The sequence below is a fragment of the Monodon monoceros genome, unplaced genomic scaffold (genome assembly GCF_005190385.1).
Source record: "Monodon monoceros isolate NGI ecotype Baffin Bay Population unplaced genomic scaffold, NGI_Narwhal_1 Super_Scaffold_21, whole genome shotgun sequence".
NCBI lineage: Eukaryota > Metazoa > Chordata > Mammalia > Artiodactyla > Monodontidae > Monodon > Monodon monoceros.
This window is the reverse complement of record NW_021703778.1, coordinates 152,522,899-152,546,583: the sequence shown is the minus strand read 5'-3', so window position 1 is coordinate 152,546,583 and position 23,685 is coordinate 152,522,899. Positions and strand designations below refer to the sequence as shown.

General features: G+C 40.5%; 1 protein-coding gene across 2 annotated transcripts in view; it reads right to left on the bottom strand.

Moving 5' to 3' along the window:
- Nucleotides 1–6,579: 6,579 nt before the first annotated feature.
- The window catches only part of TSHR (thyroid stimulating hormone receptor), a 165,424-nt gene continuing 148,318 nt past the window's right edge, over nucleotides 6,580–23,685 (bottom strand). The window contains exons 9-10 of one of the 2 annotated variants that reach the window (XM_029238027.1): nucleotides 11,266–11,454; nucleotides 6,580–9,138 (exon numbers count right to left, since the gene is read on the bottom strand). In XM_029238027.1, coding sequence (XP_029093860.1) covers nucleotides 7,725–9,138; nucleotides 11,266–11,454 — 1,603 coding nt within the window. In that variant the 3' untranslated portion in view covers nucleotides 6,580–7,724. The remainder of the gene's footprint in view (nucleotides 9,139–11,265; nucleotides 11,455–23,685) is intronic. The other variant, XM_029238028.1, reaches the window with a different exon arrangement.

Below are 23,685 nucleotides of genomic sequence, written 5' to 3'. Positions count from 1 at the left end.
AGGACATGAAGAAGGATAGAAAAGAATGAATAGGTTTGACAGAGGGTATTGGGACTAGGATAGGATGGAAGGGTCAGTGTAGATTGAGGGTCTTCTAGATGGAAGACAGGGTGTGGCTGTAGGGTGAGTGGGTACCATGGGTGCCATTTAGGCTGGATGGTCAAACAGTTAAAGAAGCAGAAGAAAATGCTTTAATTTCCTCCAACTGTTGCTCCCACTAGTGGCTCAAGTGTATTAATGAAAATGAAATCAAGTAGCAACGTGGATACATCTCTGGGAAGGCCTGTGAGTGCCAGAGGTGTGTGCTCACTTTTTCCTTTTCTCCAGAGTTGGCCTACAGATGGTGAAAACAGGTGTGATGTCAGGCATCTCCTCTTTCATCTGGACCATGGCATCGACTGGTCACAGTATCTCATTTCTCCAACGTTTGCTGAAGCTATTAATACTTCCCATGGCTCCTCCTCTGTCAAAGTGCTTAAAGAACACTTAGAGAAATCAGAGAAATATCTGAGAGCAAACAGAGCAAAATGGTTCTAATTTGTTATTTAAAAAAAAAATCTTAGGAGTCCCATATTCCCACAGATCCACAAATCATCTGCCCATATCTCGTTTGACAATATCTAAATTTGTCTGCTATCATTCCAGAAGTCTTGTCCACATGGTGTCCGGGGAACTGATGTGGAATGTAATAAAATTTAGACCTGGGATTCGCTAAAAAGAAACAGGGATGAAACTAGTCTTGTTTTTCTCAAACTTTTACCTCATCTGTTTAATATGGCCCTTGCTGAGAAACTTGAAAAGCCTCCTAGAGAACTGAGGCTCTTTCAGACCGTTTTGCAACTGCCTTTGGGGTTAGTCCTTAAATTGCAGTGCCCGTGGTGAAAGAAACCTGAGTCACAGGAATGAGTTATAAATAGGCTTTTATCAAAACGCTTCCCATCCAATGGGCAGATCTATAGTGCTGTTTTTGATTGTAAATTTCTCAATGACTAGAATCCTTTGTTTGTATCCCATTATGGTGAATTATTAATACATCATTACAAGGTTTCCATATGCCTGAGCCATTTTTATAGTGCATTGTGACTCTAAACCCCCAAGATGGGCTATAAGGAACCATGTTATGTTTTTTAAGACTAGCAGGTACAGCGCTGAGATACAATTAAAGTTTTTATTGTGTGCTGTCCAATAGCAATTGTCCTTCACCTTCCTAATCCCTCTCCATCTAAAATACTTCAATAAATGAAACAGAATATTCCTAAATATTCCCAAAATAGATTCCAAAATTATGCTAAATGGGTGATGAAATTGAAGTTGTTTACACTATCTTAGTTTCCTCTCCTTATTCAGAGTTTTTCTTTTTACTTACTAAATTCGTATTTCATATAACAATTAGTTGCTTCATTCTCCCTATGCAACTTACAGCAATGCATTTAAGGGAAACAGAAATTCTGATTTAATGTGATTAGACTGTCTAATAGAATAAATTCTGAAGGGCTTTTACTTTCTTAGTGTTTAGTTTACTTGATATTGCTGCAAATTAGGCACTTTAAAACTCATGGCTTAGATTTGTCACATCCTAAAAATCTAAATTTCATAATGGTCAGATTACTGTTCAAGTGACCTTCAATGTGATATCTGCCTCCCTCTTATAGCTCTAAACATATAATAACTCAATTACCTGATAAACTTGACCATTCTGCACCTTTCTTTAAATGATGCATTTTAATTATTATCTTAAAGAATAATATTATTATAATAATTTCCATTCCAATGTCTTTAAAAAGTATGCATATGATAAAAAATTAGCAGTACAGAGGAGCACCAGTTGAAAAGTTTTCATCTATGTTAGTCACCTTGGGCTGCCATAACAAAATACCACACAGTGGGTGGCTTAAACAACAGAATTTTATTTTCTTACAGTTCTGGGGGCTAAAAGTCTAAGATTGAAGTGCTGTCAGATTCCGTTTCTGGTATGGGCTCTCTTCCTGGCTTGCAAATGGCCGTCTTCTCACTCTGTCCTCCCATGACCTTTTCTCTGTGTGCACAAGAATGAGAGCGAGCTGTGGTGTCTCTTCTTCTTCTTATAAGGACACAAGTCCAATGGGATTACGCCCTTACCCTTATGACTGCATTTAACATTAATTACCTCCAAAAAGGTCCTATTCCAAATACAGTTATCTTGGGGGTTAGGGCTGCAACATATGAATCTGGGAGGACTCAATTCAGCCCCTAACAGTACTCAATCCCTAGTCCCAATCCCTAGAAAACTACTTTTAGCCATTTTCTGATTTTAGTTCTTCTGGTGGTTGTTATCGTATTACTATTATATACTTAGGTACCTGTTACTTGAACTATAGATATTTAGACAATGTATCTTTTGTCTGCACATAAGGGAGATTAGGAAATTAGTTGATTTAGCATAATCTCCTAACTTTCAGCCTTAAAATTTGGAGGCTGGTATTAATTTTAAATTTTTCAGTTGGTCAACTTTATAACCTTAGAAAATAAACTTCTATTTCTTATTCTGTTAACTGTGGGCAGTCTTCCCTCCCTCCACACTGTGTAAGATAGGGAATTAGCTCCTTTATCATGTCCTGCTCCTCTCCCTTCCCCCTCCCCCTCCTGACTTTTGTCAGCAGTACCATTACTTTGACGTGTCAAGGCTTGTAATATTTATATTCTATTGGTAAATATAAGTGAGCCATATAATTTGATTCTAAAAATGTTTAGAGAATTATGACACACAAATATTATTAACTGTGAAACCAGGAGTGTGTTGCGATTCATTGAAAAGAAAATTACGTCATATCTGAAGTACAACTTCAAGTAATTTTTCAGATGGGATATATAAGTAGTGTTAGAAAATGACACTTCTGAAAATATAAAATAAACATTTTTTTCAAAGGTTTTACTCAACTTAAAAGTTGATGAAGGGCTTCCCTGGTGTCGCAGTGGTTAAGAATCCACCTTCCAATGCAGGGGACACGGGTTCGATTCCTGGCCCGGGAAGATCCCACATACTGCGGAGCACCTAGGCCCGCGCACCACAACTACCGAGCCTGTGCTCTGGAGCCTGCGAGCCACAACTACTGAAGCCCGCATGCCTACAGCCCGTGCTCTGCAACAAGATAAGCCATCGCAATGAGAAGCCTGCGCACCTCAAAGAAGATCCAGTGCAGCCAAAAGTAAAAAAATTAAAAAAAAAAAAGTTGATGAAGATATTAGCAAATTGTTAAAATTGGTCCAAATAAAAAGCACTTAAGAAGCTAAGTATCTATAAGCAATTTTAAGTGTTAGGATAAAACTGCTGGGTTAGATACAAAACTGGTTAATATCCAATGGGGCCACAAACCATGCAGAAGTTAGCTGAATCTCTATCAGATCAAAACCATTTGCACAAGTTAACCTCTGTCCTTACCAAGTTGTAAAATAGCCTGAACAATAGGAAGTCAAGCCCAATACTGCACTGAAAACACACCAAAAAAAGTTATCTTTTTGCTTATTTCCAAGTGTTGGATAATTTATCTGAAATAAGTAAACTTTCCAAGTACTTGTAATATGAACATGTTATTATTTTGCCCTTCCACTTGGATGCACATTTGGCTAGGTATAGTATCCTGGATTTAAATTTTTTTCCCACAGCATTGAAAGTGTTGTTCCATTGACCTCTAGTATACAATTTGTTAACTTGAATTAAAGGTGACTCTGCTTGTTAATTCTTTACAATACCTGACGTTTTTCTCTCTTTCTCTCTTGATTCGCTCTCAGACATTTTAGATCTCCCCTTTACTTTTGGTGTTCTGACATTTTATATGGACTGTTCTACACGTGAATCTTTTTCATTCACCCCCCGCCCCCTTAGTACTAAGGAGACACTATCAATCTTATTAGTTCAAGAAAGTTTCTTCCTTCTGTTGCTCTGGTATTATTACATTTTCTCTAAAACTCCTATTAGACATATGTTGGACTTTGAGACTAATCCTCTGTATCTTTCAACTTTTGTCAAATATTTCACACCTTTATTTATTTGTTCATTTTAGATTTCTTCTACTTTTAACTCCTAGTCCTTCTATTAAAGCTCTTGGCTTTGGCAATCCCATTTTAAATTTGCCAAAACTCCTCCTCATTTTTGATTATTACTTTTTAAAAAAATAGTAGCTTGCAATTGTTTTGGGGCCCATTATTTTCTCAAATTTCTCTGATGTTATCAGTTACAAATTTAAAAATAATACTGTGTTTCTGAACTGTCTTTTCTAGGAAAATGTTCTCTTTGTTCAATTTGGTCTTTTTTTGGGCTATTGATATGCAGTTCATCTTTCTCAAATGTCTGATAATTATTGTGGTTCATTTTTATTTTTGAATAAAGGATGAGAATGGTTAATGTCAGCTGATGGCGTAGATCTTTCTCCCCCAGGATGTCTTTCCCTGACTGGACGCTGATGTTGATGCGTCTGTGTCAATGACCAGGCTTCACTTTATGATGTGAGGGCAGGAAGTGGGCAAATGGGCTAGGTTCCCTGCTTCCTGCCCCCTGCCCCAGACCAGGGACTTAGCCCTATCTACACTGAACATTCACTTTCTTTAAGATAAGTTTCTTGATTTCAACCTGGGGCAAACACTGAATGTGTCAGTTGTTCTAACTAAATGGAGTGAGAGGGGATGGGAGGGGCCAGGTGAGATGGACTGGCAGTTAATTACATAGTTAGCCTCTCAGTCCTGTGACCTTCAGGCTTAGGGGTCTCTTAGGACTCTGCAAGGAAGAACATATCCTTCCACAGCTACAGCCTTATCCTGTATGTTCTAGGCTGTGGCCTTCTCCACTCTAAGTTATCCACCAACTCAAGGCCAGAAACTTTCCATCTTTCAGAAAGTCATCAAAGACTTGGGTGTGTTGTTGGTACCATTTCTCCTGTTTACAATACAGTTTTGGCTTGATTCCATTTTATATTTTCTCACTGCCATTTCAGTGGAATTTGAAAAAGGAAGATTGAGAGATGCCAGAACTCATCCATCACTTTGAGCTGGAACTCTATATCTTTTGAAGTAGAACGTATTGCTACCAAGTTTTTCTTGTCCCTTTAGGTATTCAGAATGAATGAGAATCACACCACTGTGTTATGATACAGTTTTTTCTCCAAAATCTTCAAGCAGTGAGGAGTATTTGTTCTCAAACTGTTATTGTTTTTAATTCTTATGATTCCAGTTTCATCTTCTTGCCCTCACTTTTACTTTATTGCCCCTCTCATGGTGCTGCCTTGTAATAGACTCTCCTTTTCTGATCAGGTGCTTCTGATATGCAGCAGATTATCCATAGAGCAAGAGTCAAACTTTGAGGGTTTCTTGAGAGACGCTCCTTTGAGCAACATGCTTAAATTTTAGGGCATGAATTTTTGTGACATCTATTGTGACTGACTTGAGGCTGTTTGTCCTCACTGATTTGGGTTTATCTTTAGATAGTTGAAATCTTTAGATAGTTGCCAGATAAAGTGAACTCTGACCAGGTCTTGTAGATTTTTTATCTTCATTAGAGCACTATATAAATTCCTAGTGTCAACACCAATCGTTGTTTTTCCCTTAGATGTCATTGCCTCTCAATGAATCATAATTCATTTCACCATGAGTAAATTTTTTCACATAAAGACCATTTTCAACCAAGATACAATATTATACTTATTAGTAGTCAATAATTTATTTATTAATATGGATTTATTAGCCAATGTGCCAGTTTTTTTCCTGTCTTTAGTTTTAACACATTTAATAACTCTAAAGAAGCTCACAAATTACAAAAAGCAATACTTTAGGACTCAGCATAGTCATTTCATAGGAAGAAAATTTACTTCATGTTGCAAATGCAAATTTTAGCAACAATTCTGTCGAAGTTACTTTTCTAGGACTGTTTCCAAAGCATTATTTCAACTACTCAAGATAAAACACATTATTTATCAGGATGTGGTATTTCAAAATGTTACAGATGAGAAATACATGTCAAAGGTAACACATTTGTTTAATTTCATTAGTTACAAGTGAACTGGTAGATTAGTCATGATTTTAGGTGTGTGTAATATTTCTACTAAGACATCTAATCCATGTCTCACTGATAATCAGGAATGGGTATGGCTATTGAGAGTTTCCAGGTAAGTCAGGGTCACCATCTCTGGGGACCCACTGGGCCCACTTGCCCCACTCCATAGACTTAACACAAGCTTTTAATTCATGCTGTGGTTTTAATGCACAGTGTGGTTCATGAGCACTGAGAAGCAAATGCCATCTCTCTTTGGGATGAAATTAAGGGACTGTCTTGACAGATAACCTGGAGAATACATCTATAGATAAAAATCCTGACCATATTAAGTAAGGGAGCACTGTTAGGGAATAAAGATTTTATGTCCAGTGGTCAACAAGGTTGGAAAGAGCTGGCAGTTTCAGAGAGAAGAAACCTCTCTTTAATACTGTATTGTGGGTCAGAAAAGGCTAAGTAAAGAAACCAATCCCTGAAGACAAGTTAAATGTTTGAAGTGAACCTGAACAGTGAAGTAGTAACTCTAAATAACAAGCATTTGCAAAACCACCCTAACCCTAATTCTATTGTGTGAATATCAATCTGGTTTTGGCCTGATAATTATAGCTGTGTAGATCTAATAATTAGATGAGTGGTTCAGAGCCAACCCAATATGGTCACTCAATAGAATTTCTGGTTCAGACATCATAACCAAAAATGAAACAAAGAAAAAATTTCCTGGGTCATATGTCTAGGCTCCAAAGAGAAGGAGATGGCACATTGTTTTTCCTACAAGATAGGAAAAACAGATTCTGCTTCCTTATTGTTTTTCTTTCTCTTTGTCATGGCAACCTATGTTTTGAGGGAAAGGGATATACATGGAGTTTCAAAACTGGAAGAGGCCATCAACCTCCTTCATTTCTACAGACTTTAGAAGCCCAGTAATTTGCCCAAGATCCAATAGTAAATTAGTGTCCAGCCTGCTTTATTAATCAGTGGGAGATCTAGTGTGCCCCGCTCATAATTCCCACTTGTCACTTTTATAAGTACTTTCTAGAGTTCACATCTTTAATGCCAGAAGACTGGCCAAGAAGAGTAATTCTTAGTCTGCTCAGCCACAACAGCTGAAATCTTGCCAGTTTTTCCAGGCAACAGTTGGGTCACATCAGGTAGATTCTTGTGCAGAGATGATTAAGTTTCAGAGTCTGAAAAAACAACTCAAATCTACACCTTCCCCCTCATTCATGTGTCAAAATAGCTGTTCCTTGCACGATGTTCTGCTTGACTTTTCAGTTTGTAGGGACTCAACATTCTCTTGGGTTGTATCAGGGAACATGAAGTGGAACTAAACCAACATGGGGCCAGTTTTATCTTGTGGTCACCAACCAAGTTAATAGCATTTGCCATTTGCTGAATCTTTAGTATGAAATGCCGTATGAAAGTGAGAAAACTCAATGTCAACATGGCTCAGGTGATATTTATTAAGCATTTTATACAATGTCATCACTGCACTTAGCATCCAGCAACTCTTCCAGAAAGTATACATTACTTTGATATCACCTGGGATTCAGACATGTCGGTAGCCTCTCTTCCTTCTTGGAGGCAATGATTAGGTTAATGCTAGTCCCTCTCCAGAGCTGAACACTACCTGCAGGTTAGGTCAACTGTGTGTTTTGTCAGTGGTTGGAATGCATGCTCAAGAAACCAGCCCAAGTCCCCCTACCACTTATAAAACTGTTTGCTTATACTCTTTTGAGATTTGGTCCTGCTTATTTGGGGTTAGATGGGAGTTTTCAAGCAGTTCATAGTTGTCCTGCATGTTGGGGAGACTTTGCCTCATGTCTTGGGTAACCTTTTGGACCTGAATACCGGTGCTGTTCTTTGCAGAAATTCTCTGACCCCGGTATGCCTGAGCCTGACGTTTACAGATACCAAATTTGCTGAGCAGGATAAACACATCCCTCTGGAAGGCTTTGGTGAAAATGGCATAGAGGAATGGATTGGCACAGGAGTTAAGTGGGTAGAAGAGAACCAGCAAGATTTTGGAGTTGGTAACGGTGATGAGAGGCTTGTTCATAAGTGCTGACAGAGCATAGAATGAGATTGGGGCCATGCACATGAAGTCAGTGAAGATCAACACAGCCATCCTTTTGGCAATTTTGGTGTCTTTGTCCCCCGGGTTGTACTGGGGATTCCGGACTGTGATGTAGATCTTCACGTAACAGGAGCAGACGATGATAAAGGCAACTATGTTGAGCAACAGAACAAGGATAATATATGCCAGGGCAAGAGGAGTCTCGGTGTCCATGGGCAGGCAGATACTGACCTTAGCATAGCTGCTTATTCCCACCAAAGGGAGCAGGGCGAGCAAGAAGCAGCAAACCCAGCCCCCAACCATGATGGCGTAGGCGTGCCTGAGGCGGATCTTGCGGTCCAGGCGCATGGCGAAGGTGATGGCGTGCCAGCGCTCCAGGGTGATGGCTGTCAGTGTGTACACTGACAATTCGCTGGCAAAGACGGTGAAGAAACCAGCTGTGTTGCACCCAGGGCCTGTCTGCCAGTCGATGGCGTGGTTGTAGTACTCAGACTGCGTGTAGAGGTCTACAGAGGCTATGAGGAGCAGGTACATCCCCATGCAGAAATCTGCGAAGGCCAAGTTGCACATGAGAAAGCGTGGGACAGTCAGTTTGTAGTGGCTCGTGAGGAGGATGACCAGGACAAAGACATTGCCCAGGAGAGCCAGCAGACTAACAAACCACACCACGATTCTCAGGAATTTGTAGCCCATTATGTCTTCACAGGGGTTGAACTCATCCGACCTGGGGGTACACACCATGTCTTCACTGCCCCCACACACGGTGTAGTCATAATGGCTGTCAAAGGCCTGTAGGGTCTCTTCCTGGGGGTTTTTGAGCTCTTGGCCAAAACCAATGATCTCATCCTCTTGTTCTTCTAAGAAGACGTAATAATGAGAGTTGCTGTGGGTATCCTGGAACTTGGAATTTTCCTTGTACCCAGCGCTGCCGTCACCCAGATCCTCTTCAAATTCTTGGTCGAAGGGACCATTTAAAGCTTTCACAGATTTTCTCTGACGCAGGCTCCGAATACTGCTCTCATTACACATTAAAGACTCAAGGATTCTGCAAGGCAGTAGATATAAGTCACCACTTGCTGAAAACCCTCTAATAGTCCCCACAACACTTAGCAAAATATGCACACTACTTCATATGATATACAGGATTCTGTGAGATTCTACATTATATGGTCAGGCCTATGTCATTTCCTATAACCCTCCCCTCTCCAAGTGTGATCCACTGACATTGGTCCTTATTTCTCGTCTGCAACCAGTTCAAGAACAGCAGTGACTTAAAAAAAAAAAGGATGGATGCTAGAGCCAGTCTGCCTAGGTTAGGATCTGAGTCTACTATTTACTGGCTGTTTCATCTTGGGTAGGTCTATGAACATTCGTTTATTCATTTGTAGAACGGGATAGGGAGAGTATTTCATTTTGGATTGTTAAAGGATTAGATGAGTTTATCATTTTGAAGTTCTTATGACAGCACCTGGAACATTGTTAGTGCCATGTGTATTTTGGTTACTATTATTATTTTTCCCCTTCAGAGCTTTAGAATTCCATGTTCCCTTTGCCTGAAAAACTCATGGCGGCCTCTACTCATTATTCAGTTTTAAACTCAGATTTTCTTTCCTCAGAAGAGGCTTCCTTCATCTTCCTTAATACATTGCCTGAGCCTTGTGTTTATCTTCTTCACAGCACTATCTAATATCTTCTTATTTGTTTGCCTGTTTCTTTTCTGACTTCCCATTCTAGAACGTAAACAAAATGCAAGAAGGCTCTTGCTGTGGATAGGACAGTGCCAGGCACATAACAGGTGCTCAAATAATATTTATTGAACAAATGGATAAATGGACACTATTGTGCAGACATGCTTATGGAAGTAAGATTTAGTGTTTCACTAGCTCTCCAGACTGATATCAAAAGGGATTCTTTTTTTTTTTGGCCATGCCACGCGGCATGCAGGATCTTAGTTCCTCGACCAGGGATCGAACCAGTGCCCACTGCAGTGGAAGCACAGAGTCTTAACCCCTGGACCACCAGGGAATTCCCCAAATGGGATTCTTTAACTGGCTTTAGTTGCTGAGCAGATTCATCTATTGAGCTCTGCTTAAAATGCCCGGTGGACTGCCTATTCCAACCTGTTTGGAGGTTGACGAGAAATCTGGATCCTGCCCTCGGGGTCCACTTTAGCCTCCCACCCGTCTCTGGTCCCTTTTCTGCTCAGGGCTGGCTGACACCATCCCCATATCCCACTCCTAGTTTTCTGCAGCTGTTATGCCCACAGTAGCTTTCTTTGCACAGCTGTTCAACTTTCCTGTTTGCTTCTGTCCCCACAGCTAGATCCCAACTTATTTACAACTGCTAGTCTGAGTGCAGGAAGTCAACCCGCAGATATTATATAGAAACCAAGAGGGAGTGAATAAGAGATAAATGAAGAACAGACACAAAAGGGGAAATGATGCAGAGTGAAACTGTAGGTGAAGACAAGATTCAGAGAGAGCATGGGAGAAAAAGAAGGCCATCCCTCTTTTGCAGCTTCACAAGCAGCCTGTTAATAAAATAATACATATTATGAGAACTTAAATTCCAGGTCATGGTGATAGGTGTTTTCTACTCAGTTTCTCATTTGCTCTTCTCAAAACCTCTGTAAATGGTAGCATTACGATCTCCCTTCACAAAGGCTCAGGAAGGTTAAGTGAGCAGAGTGGGATAACACAGCTAGGAAGTGGCAAAGCTGGGACACAAACCCAGGTGACTACAAAGCCCACACTGTAACCAGGGAGCTGTGACATTTGCAAGGCCTGAACTGGCCAGGTAATCCAATTGCTTGTGTTGTTCCTAAGTTTGTCCTCATAGTTGTGGCACCTAATATGGGTTGGGTCTGGAGCCCAGAAATCATGTCGTGTAACCTCTACAAGATTCTGCATGATCTGGTTATTCCTGCCTCTCCTACATCATCACCTAAAATCCTTCCCTCCCCTGCTGTGATCCAGCGACACAGGCCTTATTTCTTATCTGCAACCACTTTCGGTCTGCAGTCACTGTGTCCCATGAACTTCATGTCTCTGACAGATGTTTCCAAATTCTTCTCCACCTGGTTTTCAAACCACAGAGCTTCTTCCTCAAACCCAGAAATGAATTAAACTTCCACCAAAGCCTTTTGTCACTTATTCCAGACACTGCCACTTACCCTCTGATTTTCTTCTGATTCTTAAAAGCACAGCAGTGGCTCGGATAAGAAAGGTCAGCCCGTGTGAGATGAAGGAAACTCAAGGAAAGTGGAAGTTTCTTTAGAGTCCAAGTGTTTCTTGCTATCAATTCCTTCAGGTGTTCCAGGCCTTTGGGTGGCAGGGCAGTAACACTGGTATGAGAGACATCCCTGGGAGGGAGAGAACAGTGATACAGAGAGATGGTGAGCCGCCAGGGCCTTCCAGTTCTTGGCCAGAAAGACAGAGAGGCCTGAGATAAATGGGGAGATGACATGATGCTTTCTGCTGTAGAATATGTACTCTGAGTTATTCCACACAGCCACTGGTCTAAGGACGGATATTATGCTTCTCAGTTGGTATGTTGCAAGGGACTTCCATTTTTATTGTTTAGAACTCCAGGATCTATCAGTACAAATAATACATAGTTCAGCAGACATTTTGTTTTACCCATTACAATAGACACAAACTTTTGGAATCAGAGATGGATGTCAATTTTACTCTGGAAAACTACGTCATATAACTACTAAATGATCTCAAGAGGCAAGAGAAATAAATTTGAACAGGCTCAGAGGGGCCTAAATTGCTCCCAGTCTCTGTGGGGGCTAGGGTTTTGGGATTGATAAAGTGTTCATCGATATGGATCAATACCAGTATCATGAAAGTCTTCTCCTAATGACGCAGAACTTGGGAGTCATAACCAATTACATGCTGACTTCATGACTCAGAACAATCTCGCCACAGATTCTTTAGAAGGCTCTAAGTGTATTCCGGGAAAGAAAACTCCAGTATTTATATTAACAATTTGAAATGAGATTCAGATTGAGGTGGTGAGGCTGGGGACAGTGTAGACATTAGTGTCAGTTACTAAAGTAGAATTAATTCATGGCTTTTAGTGTGACATTTTCTGCTCTTTTCTCAGTCCCACAGAATCCAGGTTACATATCTTGCTCCATCATTTTTACTTGTGTTGAGTAACAGCCTGAATAAGACCATAAATATTTAAACTAACATCTCTCTTATTTTATATTTTATCAATTGAATTAAATTGACCTTCATTAAATATTCCTTTTTTTACAATAATATTTCATGTAATTAGTAATGACTGATTAGCAAATGAATTCCAATATTTTCAACTTCTACTCCACATTATTGTAATTGGACTTAGCTGGGATTTACATTCTCAGGGTTCAAGGCTGCTAGAACTTGCAACTTGCTTTTTATAAACAGGAAGCTTGAGTATTAACCCCATTCACTGCAGAACTGTGATTATTGGGGGGAGGGTGTCATATTCACTATTTTGTTTTATATTTAATTTAAAAATTCCATATTTCAGCATTTCCCAAACTTGCCTGGGGGTAATAATTACCCTTGGTGCTTGTTACTATATGATCCCCAGGTGATTTTTAACATTAAGCAGGTACATTTGGAAAACTGGCCTAAATGAATAACTTTGTGGTTAGTGAGAGAGTTGAGGAATTAAGCCCAGCTGTGAGGTAAATGAGGCTGGACTTTGCTCTCCTGCCTCATCTTCCTTTGGATGCATCTCTTTCTCTTTCAGCCGTGTGTCTTCACGGTGTGGCCATCTTTATGCCTCCGGTTTTCTGGAGGCCACTTACGTGCCTCTTTTCTGTCGGTGAAACAAGAAAGCATCTCTTGGCTCCTTTTTTCTGCTTTGCTGTCTGTTGGATACACTGATTGTGTGTATTCATCTGAAAGAGTTTATCCTTCCAAGTACTGCGTTTGCGTTTTAATATATATATATATATATATTACCCTTCCCCCTCCCCATATCCTCAAGTCCATTCTCTAGTAGGTCTGTGTCTTTAAATAGATATTTCTTGAGAAAACACTTTAGTAACCATTCCTGTTACTGCATGACAAAATACCCCCAAACTAAATGGCATCGAACAACAATCTTTTTATTACAAGCATAGCTTTTGTGGGCCAGGAATTTGAACAGGGCATGGAGGGGATGGTTTGTGTCTGCTCTGTGCTGTCTGGGACTCAGCCAGGAAGACTTGAAGGTTAGGACAGCTCAGTGGCTGGGGGCTGGGATTATCACCAGTCTCCTTCATATCTTCAGGTCTCTGGAGTCTTTGAACACAAATCCAGGTGCAGCAACCCCTCCAGGAACTCATTAGCAATCTGAGCGGGGGAGGAATTTACTCCCTGATTTGTCTGAGTGTCTGCAGTGAGTGTTTCCCAGGTAGCCTCTAGTTGGGTCCTGGTGGGGCTGAATTGGGAAGGCATTTTTGGAGAATGTGTATAAACTTTGTGATGGAAACATCTGTAACATAATTGGTACTTGGCATATAGTAGGTGTTCAATGTTAATGCCCTCCTTGCCACAATCTAGAGTTTAAGCTCAAGTCAGAAGCAAGGAACCAAGCAAATACAGCTCCAGCCCAGATCTTGGCTTATATAGTCAACTGCTTATTTGACATTTCCATATGGATTTTTCACAGGCATCTCCAACTTGACAGATCCATCCCAAATTTAGCTTCTAATCCCCCACCCTGACACCAGCCTGCTCCTCGTCCATTTAATCGAGCAAAATACAGGGATTTGAACTCCAGAAGAGCTCGTATTTGCATCTGTAATGGAAGCTCTCTGGTTCAAGCTAACAGCATCTATTGCTGTGGTAGTTTTCTTGTCAGCTCTTACTCCCTTCCAGTCCATTCTCCACACAGCAGTAGAGTAGTCGTAACATATGGGTGGAGCAAGGTCATTCTCCTGCTCAAAACCTTGCAGTGACTTCCTAATATACATGAATAACATCTACTCTTCATACCATGCTTGTCAAGGCCCTGCAGATCTGGCCCTTGCCTTCCTCTCCAACCTCATCTCAGGGCCATAGACTGCTTACAGCCCAAATTAGAATCTATCTGGAGCCATCTCACTCCCCACAGGCATGAGCCACTTGATGTAGCTCTAAGTATCCATTAAGCCTACTGCTCCTAAAGTACTCTGAGGTATGGCCCTCTCCTGATGTAGGCTGCTGCACTGGTGCTACTTCAGCCCTTACAGAGTCAAGCAAGGGGAACAACGGCTTCCCCTTCAACCCCCCCTTTTAAAAAAATTTAACCTCTGTTGCAGAGATCTACAGTTTCAATCAGACAGCTCTGAGTGTTGCAGAAAGGAAGGTAGGAGCTCCTATACTTCCCAGTGGAGGTAGCACTGCCTCTCTTTTCAAAATTACCCAATGGAATGATTCTTCCCTCTAAGCCTGCTGGTATTTCTTTATTTCCTGCCCACCAAGTGCCATCTTCCAGGGCTTATGTCCTTGTGGATTCTCTCTTGTCCTTGTTCAGTATTCATGCCATGAATGTTTACAGTAAAATGCGATTGAGCTAGACCCGCAATCAGATTTCAGCTCTGCTGTTTATGGGTCTACAGTGTCATGGTTCTCATAACTACCACCTCAGTTTAGGTCTGAATTACATTTCAACTGAGTTTTGCAAAAACTTCCTGACTCGTCTCCCAGAAAGTGTCTACTAATTCTGCCTTCAGACTTAGGACAGGATGTTCTTTCTAAAACTTGGAAAGAACAAGTTTTGTTGCTTTCCAGCTTGAAACCCATGGTTCCTCCAATGTCTACAGTTCACGCTTCTCTAAGTCTCTGCCCTCTCTCCAGCGCAAGTCTCTTCCTGAATTCTGTGTTGTCTTCTTTCTTGGTTTTCTCCCTCATTTCACTGGAGTACATTTTCTTCCTTCCTTCCACCCTCCCTCCCTCCCTCCCTCCCTCTCTCTCTCTCCCTCTCTCTCTCTCTTTCCTTCGTTCTTTCTTTTCTTCATTCCTTCCTTTCTTTCTTTCTTTTTCTTTTCCTGGCTTACAAGATCTTAGTTCCCTCACCAGGGATTGAACCCGTGCCCTCGGTGGTGAAAGTGCAGAGTCCAAACCACTGGACCACCAGGGAATTCCCTGGAGTACATTTCCAAGTAATTTTTTGGAGGTCATATATGCAAGATATTTTCAGAGTCCTTGTATGACTGAAAATGACTTTTTTCCCTACTCTTGTATTCAATTGACACTTTACCTGGCTATAAATTTTAGGTTGCAAATCACTTTTCTTCAGGATTCTAAAGGCTTTACTCTATTGAATTCTAGCACCCAGTGTTGCTTTTGGTAAGTACGGTGCCATTCAGGTTCTTATTCTTTGGTCATTTTTTTTTAAACATCTTTATTGGAGTATAATTGCTTTACAATGGTGTGTTAGTTTCTGCTGTATAACAAAGTGAATCGGCTATCAGTATACATATATCCCCATATCCCTCCCTCTTGCATCTCCCTCCCACCCTCCCTATCCCACCCCTTTAGGTGATCACAAAGCACCGAGCTGATCTCCCTGTGCTATGCAGCTGCTTCCCACTAGCTATCTATTTTACATTTGGTAGTGTATATATGTCCATGACACTTTCTCACTTTGTCCCAGCTTACCCTTCCCCCTCCTCGTGTCCTCAAGTCCATTCTCTACCTCTGTGTCTTTATTCCTGTCCTGCCCCTAGGTTCTTCAGAACCATTTTTCTTTTCTTTTTAAATTCCATATATTCTTTGGCCATTGATGTGATTTTACTCTCTGACAGCTTTTATAGCCTTCTCTCTCTCTCAGCTTTATTGAGATATAATTGACATATATTACGTTCAAGGTGTACAACATGATGATTTGAGATATGTATATATTGTGAAATAATTATATGGCCTTCTCTTCCCTGCTGTGAGATTTCATGAAAGTGTGCCTTGATATAGATATAGATCTTTTTTCATTTATTGTGCTGGACACTGGGATAGAGGGGTCCCTTCAATCTGGGGACCTGTGCTCTTCACCTGTAAGACAATTTTTGGTATTGTTTCCAGGATAACTTGTGCCTTGGAATAACACAATAACTTGAGTTTCTTCCCTGGAATTCCTGGTAAGTGGAAAAGGACCATCCTGGAACCATCAGACACATCTCCATCTTTTCTTATAATTTTCTGCTATTATTTTTATTGAATCTTCTGGTAAAATTCCTTGACTGTATCTTCCATCTCTTCTATTGAATTAAAAAAATTAATTAAAACAATGTCCAACTTTATTGAGGTATAATTGACAAATAAAAATTGTATATATTTATGGTGTACAAAGTGCTGTTCTGATACATGTATACACTGTGAAATGATTACCACAGTCAAGCTAATGAACATATCCATCACCTCACACAGATGTAATGTGGTGAGATGTAGTGTGGTGAGAACACTTAAGATTTACTCTCTTAGCAAATTTCAAGTATGCGATATAGTATTAACTATAGTCACCATGCTGTGTATTAGACAGTCAGAATTTAACACTGCATAACTGAAGCTTTGTACCTCTTGACCCACATTTTCCTATTTCCCTCATCCCCCATCCCCTGGCAACCACCATTCTACTGTTACTATGAATTCAACTTTTTTAGATTCCACAACTAAGAGGAATCATGCAGTATTTGTCTTTCTGTGCCTGGCTTTGAATTTTTTAATTTCAGCTTGATGAGAGCTGGGACTCTGCCTGTTCTGTTTATCGCTATATTTTTCGCACACAGACTGGTGCTTAGAAGACAGAAGGCTCTGAATATATACTTGTCAAATACATTTTTAAAGAGTGCTTTCCTGTTTTATCTTCCTTTTTTATAGCATGTTTGAGGACGCATACACACAGTTAGGAGCATGAGTTTTCAATTCACACTATCTGGATTTGTATTTTGGCTTCCCCACTTACTATCAGTTACTTAACATTTTGTGCCTCATCTTGTGAACAGTAACTGACAGTGTGTTGTCAATGAATATTAGCCGTTATTATCATTACTGTTATAGGGATAAAACATCTTCTCAGATTTATCTCAGGTCACTAATTGTTGCTTTGTAAAAAGTTCTTTTCTGTTCTCTTTAACGTCTTTGGTTCCTCCAGACTCACCCCCCTCCCCACCCCCACCCCCATTTGTTTTTCTTGGTTTTGATCTTTCATGTTAGAAGCATTCTTTGGCTTGTGTTCCTTGGTGTCACATTCATGCTGAAGAATGAGGCACTGAAAATCTGATGGGGAGCTTGTCTACCAGTAGACTGTGCTTTAGGGCAATTCTGTGGGGAGATGGCCATTATGCTGTTGAACCCTAAAATGCCAATGTGGAGGTCTTTTTTGTTTTAGAGTTTTTCAACTTTTTCAGAAAAAAAGACTTCAATCTCCAGCTTAGAGGGGAGGTACTTGGCTGTTGGTGTTTTGCATGAATGGGGTGGAGGGTTACCATTTCCAGACAGAGACCTTCAATTAATCCTTTTGTTTTTAGTCCCACGTTTCTTGCCACATGTCACATCCATCACTGCTAAATCTCATACCCTTCAGAGATTCTGCAAGGCAAGGAAGTTGCCTCTGAATATATGCTCCGTGTGGGTTTTGCCTCCTTCTCCTCTGCCTTTTTTCCCCCCAGAATTCTGTAGCTCTCCAGACCATCCATTTGCCCTCACCCGTCTTCTTTGTCCTTGTTGATTTATGTACATTAAAATTTTCTTTCCCATCTTTTAAGAGGGATCTCGGGAGGGAGAAGAAATAAAGACTTAAGTTCAATGCATCATCTTTGACTTTTAATCACTACTCCATTTAGCATGCAGAAGTGTGCAAGAGCTGAGAATGAATACTTGTTGAGTGCTGAGCCACACTGGACAATCTCCAAATCTGGAGTTGTTGGAGAAATAGCCTCAGTCTGAAGAAATCCTCAGACTTAACAAGGCAGGGATCATTTTAAGTTATTTGAAACTGTATCTTTTCACATTCATCTACATTTTTATTTGACCACTTTGAATCCAGAATTTCCTAATAGTGTATCTTTCCTAAAATAAATCCTTCAAAATATAGTTTAATTTTTAAATTTTGGTTTTGAAGTGATAACAATATGGAGAGTAGCTATCAGCTATTAAAGGACCTGAATTCCTTTGTGAATGCAGCCATATCGAATGAAGCCTACTAGCTGGAGGGCCTCCCTCTCTCTTACTGACTGGCACTTTCCACAAGGAGCTCATCAAGTGATGGGCACTGAACTTCAAGAGAATTTGTCTCTAGCAAGTATTTGCTCACAAAACAGAATGCAGCTGAGCTGAGCCTGGCAGACAGTTTGAAGTCTAATTGCCTAGGTCATGGGAACCATCTCAAGTTAAGTGTCTAATGAAAGTAACAGGACCTGAATTTGGAGAGAGTGAGGCCTGCAGGGTTATATACTGGGCAAGAATATCACCAAATTTTAAGGATGCCAGGAAAAAGAAAAGACCCAACTGATATCTGATGTCATAGGAAGAACAAATTGCTCCTCAGAAGCAATTAGGTGCTCTAGCATCCCCAAACATTGGAACAGTTTCTATTTTTTTGTGAGATATTTTGTCATTATCAAATACACGATTAACCTTTGATGAATTCAATTGCAAATTAAATAAGCACTAATCGGCTTGCCAATGTTTCAGCAGCAATTGCAAGTCTCTTTTATGTTTGCTTGTAATGAATGTGGGGTTTTCTAAAGGTCAGTATGTAGAAGCTGATCCATTATAAATGTGTAGTCACATCTGTAAATTGGTAGATGAAATGCATCTAAGAGCAGAAAGAAGATTAACTTACTGCTTAAAAAGCAGTTTAATTAATTTATTGATACTGAGTTAAAAATAACTAGGGCTTAAAAGCTATAAGTTCAAGACAGTGAGCTTGTTTAATTATTTGTTTAAAACTTTAAAACAGCATGTGCATTTATTCAATAAGTATTTATTGATTGCTTTCTATGTCTCAGGTACAGTTCTAGAATCTAGGGTTATAGCAGTTGACTAAACATGCAGAAATTCCTGCTCTTCTTATGCTTACATTCTAGAGAGAGGGATAATTTTTCCTAAAAAGTAACAGTATGTTAGATGATAACGATAAGTACCATGGGGAGAAGCAATACGGAGTAGGGGAAAGGAAGAGCCCAGAGGTAGGTCACAATTAGAGATGGGGAAGGGTGTCAGGGAAGACCTCACTGAGGAGTTGATTGAGCGAAGATCTGAAGGAGATGAGGGAGAGAGCCATAGTTATATCTGGGAAAGAGCCTTCCAGGCAGAGAGACTAGTCAGTGCAAAGTCCTTGGGATGAGAGTGTACCTGGTATGTTTAAACAAGCAGAGAGGCCAGTATGGCTGGAGCTGAGACAGTGGGGGGTTAGGAAATGTGGAAGAAGAAGTCAGAGAGGTAATGGGGAGCCAGATCATGTGTGCCTTGTAGGCCATCAAAAGGTCTTTGTCTTTTCATCACAGTGAGATCAAAAGCCTTCAGAGGAATGGTACAATCTGACTTATTTTAAAAGGATCAAACTACTACTTTGAGAATAAACCAAAGGGAGCAAAGGGTGGAAACAATGAGACCAACAATAGACAAGATGGTGCCTTGGACCAGAGTGGTAGCACTGGAGATGCTGAGAATTGTTGGAGTTTGTATAGATTTAAAAGGTAGAACCAATGGGATTTTCTGATGGATTTGGACATGGGGTCTGAGAGAAAGTGAGGTCAAGAATGACTCCATGACATATGGTCTGCAGCTGGAAGAATGGAGTTGCCATTTCCTGAGCTGGGGAAGGCTGAAGGTAGAGCAAATTTGGAGGAATGGTCAGAGGTCTAGTTTTGACAGGTCAAGTTTGAGATGCCTATGAGACATCCAGGTGGCAGTGTCAAGTAGGCAGTGTGTTATAAGTCTGGAATTTTGTAGAGTTGTCTGGATTGGAGACTTCTATTTAGATATCACAGGCATTATGCAAAGCCATATGAGTGGATGAGATCACCAAGGACACGAATAAAGAGAGATAAAAAGAAGGCCACAGGTGGAACGCTGGGGTACTCCAACAACAAGAGATCAGGAAGAAGAGGGAGAACCAGAGAGGGAGACTGGGAAGGAGCAATCAGAGGTGTGGAGAAAAACCAAGAGAGAGTGGTGTCTTGGAAGCCAGAAGAAGAAGGTATTGTAAGGAGGATGAAGTCATCAACCTAGTTAAATGCTTCTGAGACACGAACTAAGAATTGGCCATTTGATTTAGCAACTGTGGAAGTCACTGGTGACCTTGAAAAGAGCAGTTTTGGTGGCATGGTGAAAACGTGATTGGAGTGAGCTTAACAGGGATTGGGGGAGAGGATTTAGGATTCTAGCCAACTCTTTTGTGATGTCTTGCTACAAAAGGACACAGAGGTAGATATGGAGTTGAAGGGATATTTTAAAATTATAAGTAGTTCAGTATATAGTCCTGAAAGTTAAAGTATCTTCTAAAAATAAAAGAACACTTAAAAATAATAATAACTCTTTAAAGTCATCAAATATTCAATCAGTGTTCCAAGAGAGGCAAGGTAGTTGTCTCACTGGAGTCAGGAGCCAAGTTGACCTAAGTATTACAGCTGACTGATATGTCTCTTAGGTGTCTTTTAATCCATAGGCTCAAGAAATATTGTTTTAAGATGGGAGAAACAATAGCATGTTTAAATGTTCATGGGAGATAATCCAGTAAAGAGGAAAATATAGATGCTATGCGACAGAAGGGCAAGGATTGCTGAATCAATGCCCTTGAATTGCTGAGAGGGCATGGGACCCAAGACCTTGGTGAAGGGCCCAGCCTTAAAAAGTGACTTAAAATTCAGGAGAGGAGACAGAGGATGTAGACATAGATACAGGAAGGTGGGTAGATGTGGTGGTGGGAGCATGAGGAATTCTCTTCTGATTGATTTTATTCTAAATGAAATGGAAGTCAAGGTGATCAGCTGGGCATGAGAATGAGAGAGGACTAGAGAATTGAGGAGAGGGGAGGAGGTCTGACATGTTCATCTGGGAGAGTGCCTAGGGAAATGGGATGTTATGTACAGCACTTGGGGCCCACCTGGGGTGAATGATTTAAAATGAAACCACTTGCCAAGCCCACCTGCAAAAGTCCAGGCCCACAGTAGGTGGGAATTGGACTTAACCAAGGTAGGGTTTTTCTATGCAAGGATGATAGAGAGAGGGTCAAGGTAGTTAGTTGGCTGTGTGTACAAATCAGTGCTTATAATGATAGATATGGAATTTAAGCTTCATAAGGAAGAAATGAAGACTTGAGAGAGGTGAAAGGCAGTGAAATATTAGTAATAGACTGTAGCTCCTAGTAAGACCAAAGAATTAAAGGAATGACTGTATTAGAAGGAAACACGTGGAAAGACAGCAGAATGTTTGAGACTGAGATTATGAAGGGTTTGGAATCATTGGCCATGGACCTGAAGTCTAGAGGTAGAGTGGAGGACAAGGTTACTGGAGTGGAAGTCAGAGGCCAGGAGGACAAGGTTACTAGAGTGGAAGTCAGAGGCCAAGGTATAGGAAAGAAGATCCACATGGATACTGAAATCAACAAAAATTATGAAAGGAGTAGTGTTAGAGGAATCAGTAACAGTACATCAGGTGCTGAGAGCTTCAAGAAATGAGATAGAGTAACTTTGGAGTTCACAAATCACAACAAAAAAGATATTTGGGTGGTAAATCAACTATACTTGAATAAAAATTTTTTTTTAGAAAAAGAAAGAAAATAAAACAAAATTTAAAAAAAAATAAAGGTTTGTATAGAATTCACACCAAAAAAAGAGTGGTTAAAAAAAATAAAAGTGTATTTGGGTGGTAACGTGTGAGGGCACGAGAGTCAAAGGTGGGGAGAGGTTTTAAGGAGGAGGAGAGATAATGGTCCAAAAGCAACAATGAGGAGGCAGGAGGGCATCTGCCTCGACTTCATTTTATATAAACTGCTTATGTTTCTACAACATGAGCCAACCATTAGCATGTTTTAAAATCAGGTATTCTACTTTAAGATCCCTCCAAGCTGCCGGTGCCCACAGGTAAATGTCTTTAGCTTTTTCATATGAGGATTGACTTGCAACAAGAATTTGCAAGTTGTTCACATGGACTACTTCGCTACTGGGCTTGCTTATTTTCGGAGAACCCATAAGAAAAGAGGCGTTCTTAAGGAGTTTCTGCTCTGTGTGAGTCATTGTATCAGGCACTGGGGTTACAACCATGGGGAAAGAGAGAAAAAAAGTCTCTTCTCCCATTACATTTACATACTAATGGAGGGAGAAAGAGTAAACAAGTCAGTAGATGTCTAAAATGGCTAGAAGTTTGGATGGTGCTAAGTATCATGGAGAAAAAGAAAGCAGGGAAATGGGATGAAGGGTGATGGGCAGCTTCAAATTTAAACAGGGAATTCAGGGAAGACCTCAGTGAGAAGCTTACATTTAAGCAAAACCTCAAAGGAGTCAGAAGAGCAAGCCCCATGGATATCTGGGGAAGGAGCCTCCTGGGTAGAGAAAACAGCTGGTGCATAACCCCCAAGGTGAGAACGTGCCTGGGGGCACCAGTTCAGTGTGGCTGGAGTGGAGTGATGAGGAAAGATGCAGGAGATGGGATCAGAGATACTGGGTCATGGGCAGGGGGCGAACAGCATAGGTCTTTGTAGGCCTTGGTGAGGACTTTGGTTTTTTTCAGAGTCAGATGATTAAGAACTGGGGATGTTTAAGTAGAAATTTAAGAAAATGATCAAGCAACGTTGGAGGATTACAACAGGAGCAAGAATCATCTTATGTGAAAGGGGTTGACCTGATGTGCTGTAAATTGATGGTGTTTCTGGGTTAGGGCTGGGTTTGCATTCTAATATCACCACTTATGGCCAGGTGACCTTGGGGACTTACCTGATATCTCTGCACCTCAGTTTTCTCATTTGTTAAATAGGGATCATGGCACCTACTATTGAATAGTTAAAGAGACTCAAGGTGATCTGTAAAGAACCTAGCACGCAGCTGAAGCTCAAAAATGGCCCCTATTATTAACAAGAAAATGTTTGTCTAAAGATTTAGATGATCATAAATTACCAATCTTTTCTTGAAGTCTTTGCGTACAAACAAAATTGCTTTGTAACTCCGATAATCACTGTTATTTCTTTCTTTTCGCTCTTGAGTTTGCATAATTACACTTCATTTAAGACTGTAGCTTCCATGACCTATGAAATCTCATGGAGTTGACTGTCTCAGCATTATATATCCTGGAATGAAAAACTACCTGTATACTATAATTCAGTAAGGTTGGAGCTCCTCCACACAGTAACAAGAGGAAATGATGGCAAGGTATTACCGATAGTCAAATGCTGAAACACAAACATGTCCTCCTCCGTGTTAAGTCCTTTCCCCTGTCCTCCCTGACGCACAACACACATACATAATGACCATCATTATCAGTCTGTGAGAAATGAAAAGTCCACTTTCTTTCGAGTGTTTGTTTCTTTTAGACTCAGAAGCAGAACATAATTAACAAAATGGATTTCAGAGACTTGACAGAGATAGCATGTCAGAATGAAAACCCTTAACTACCTTATTTCCTTCCACCTG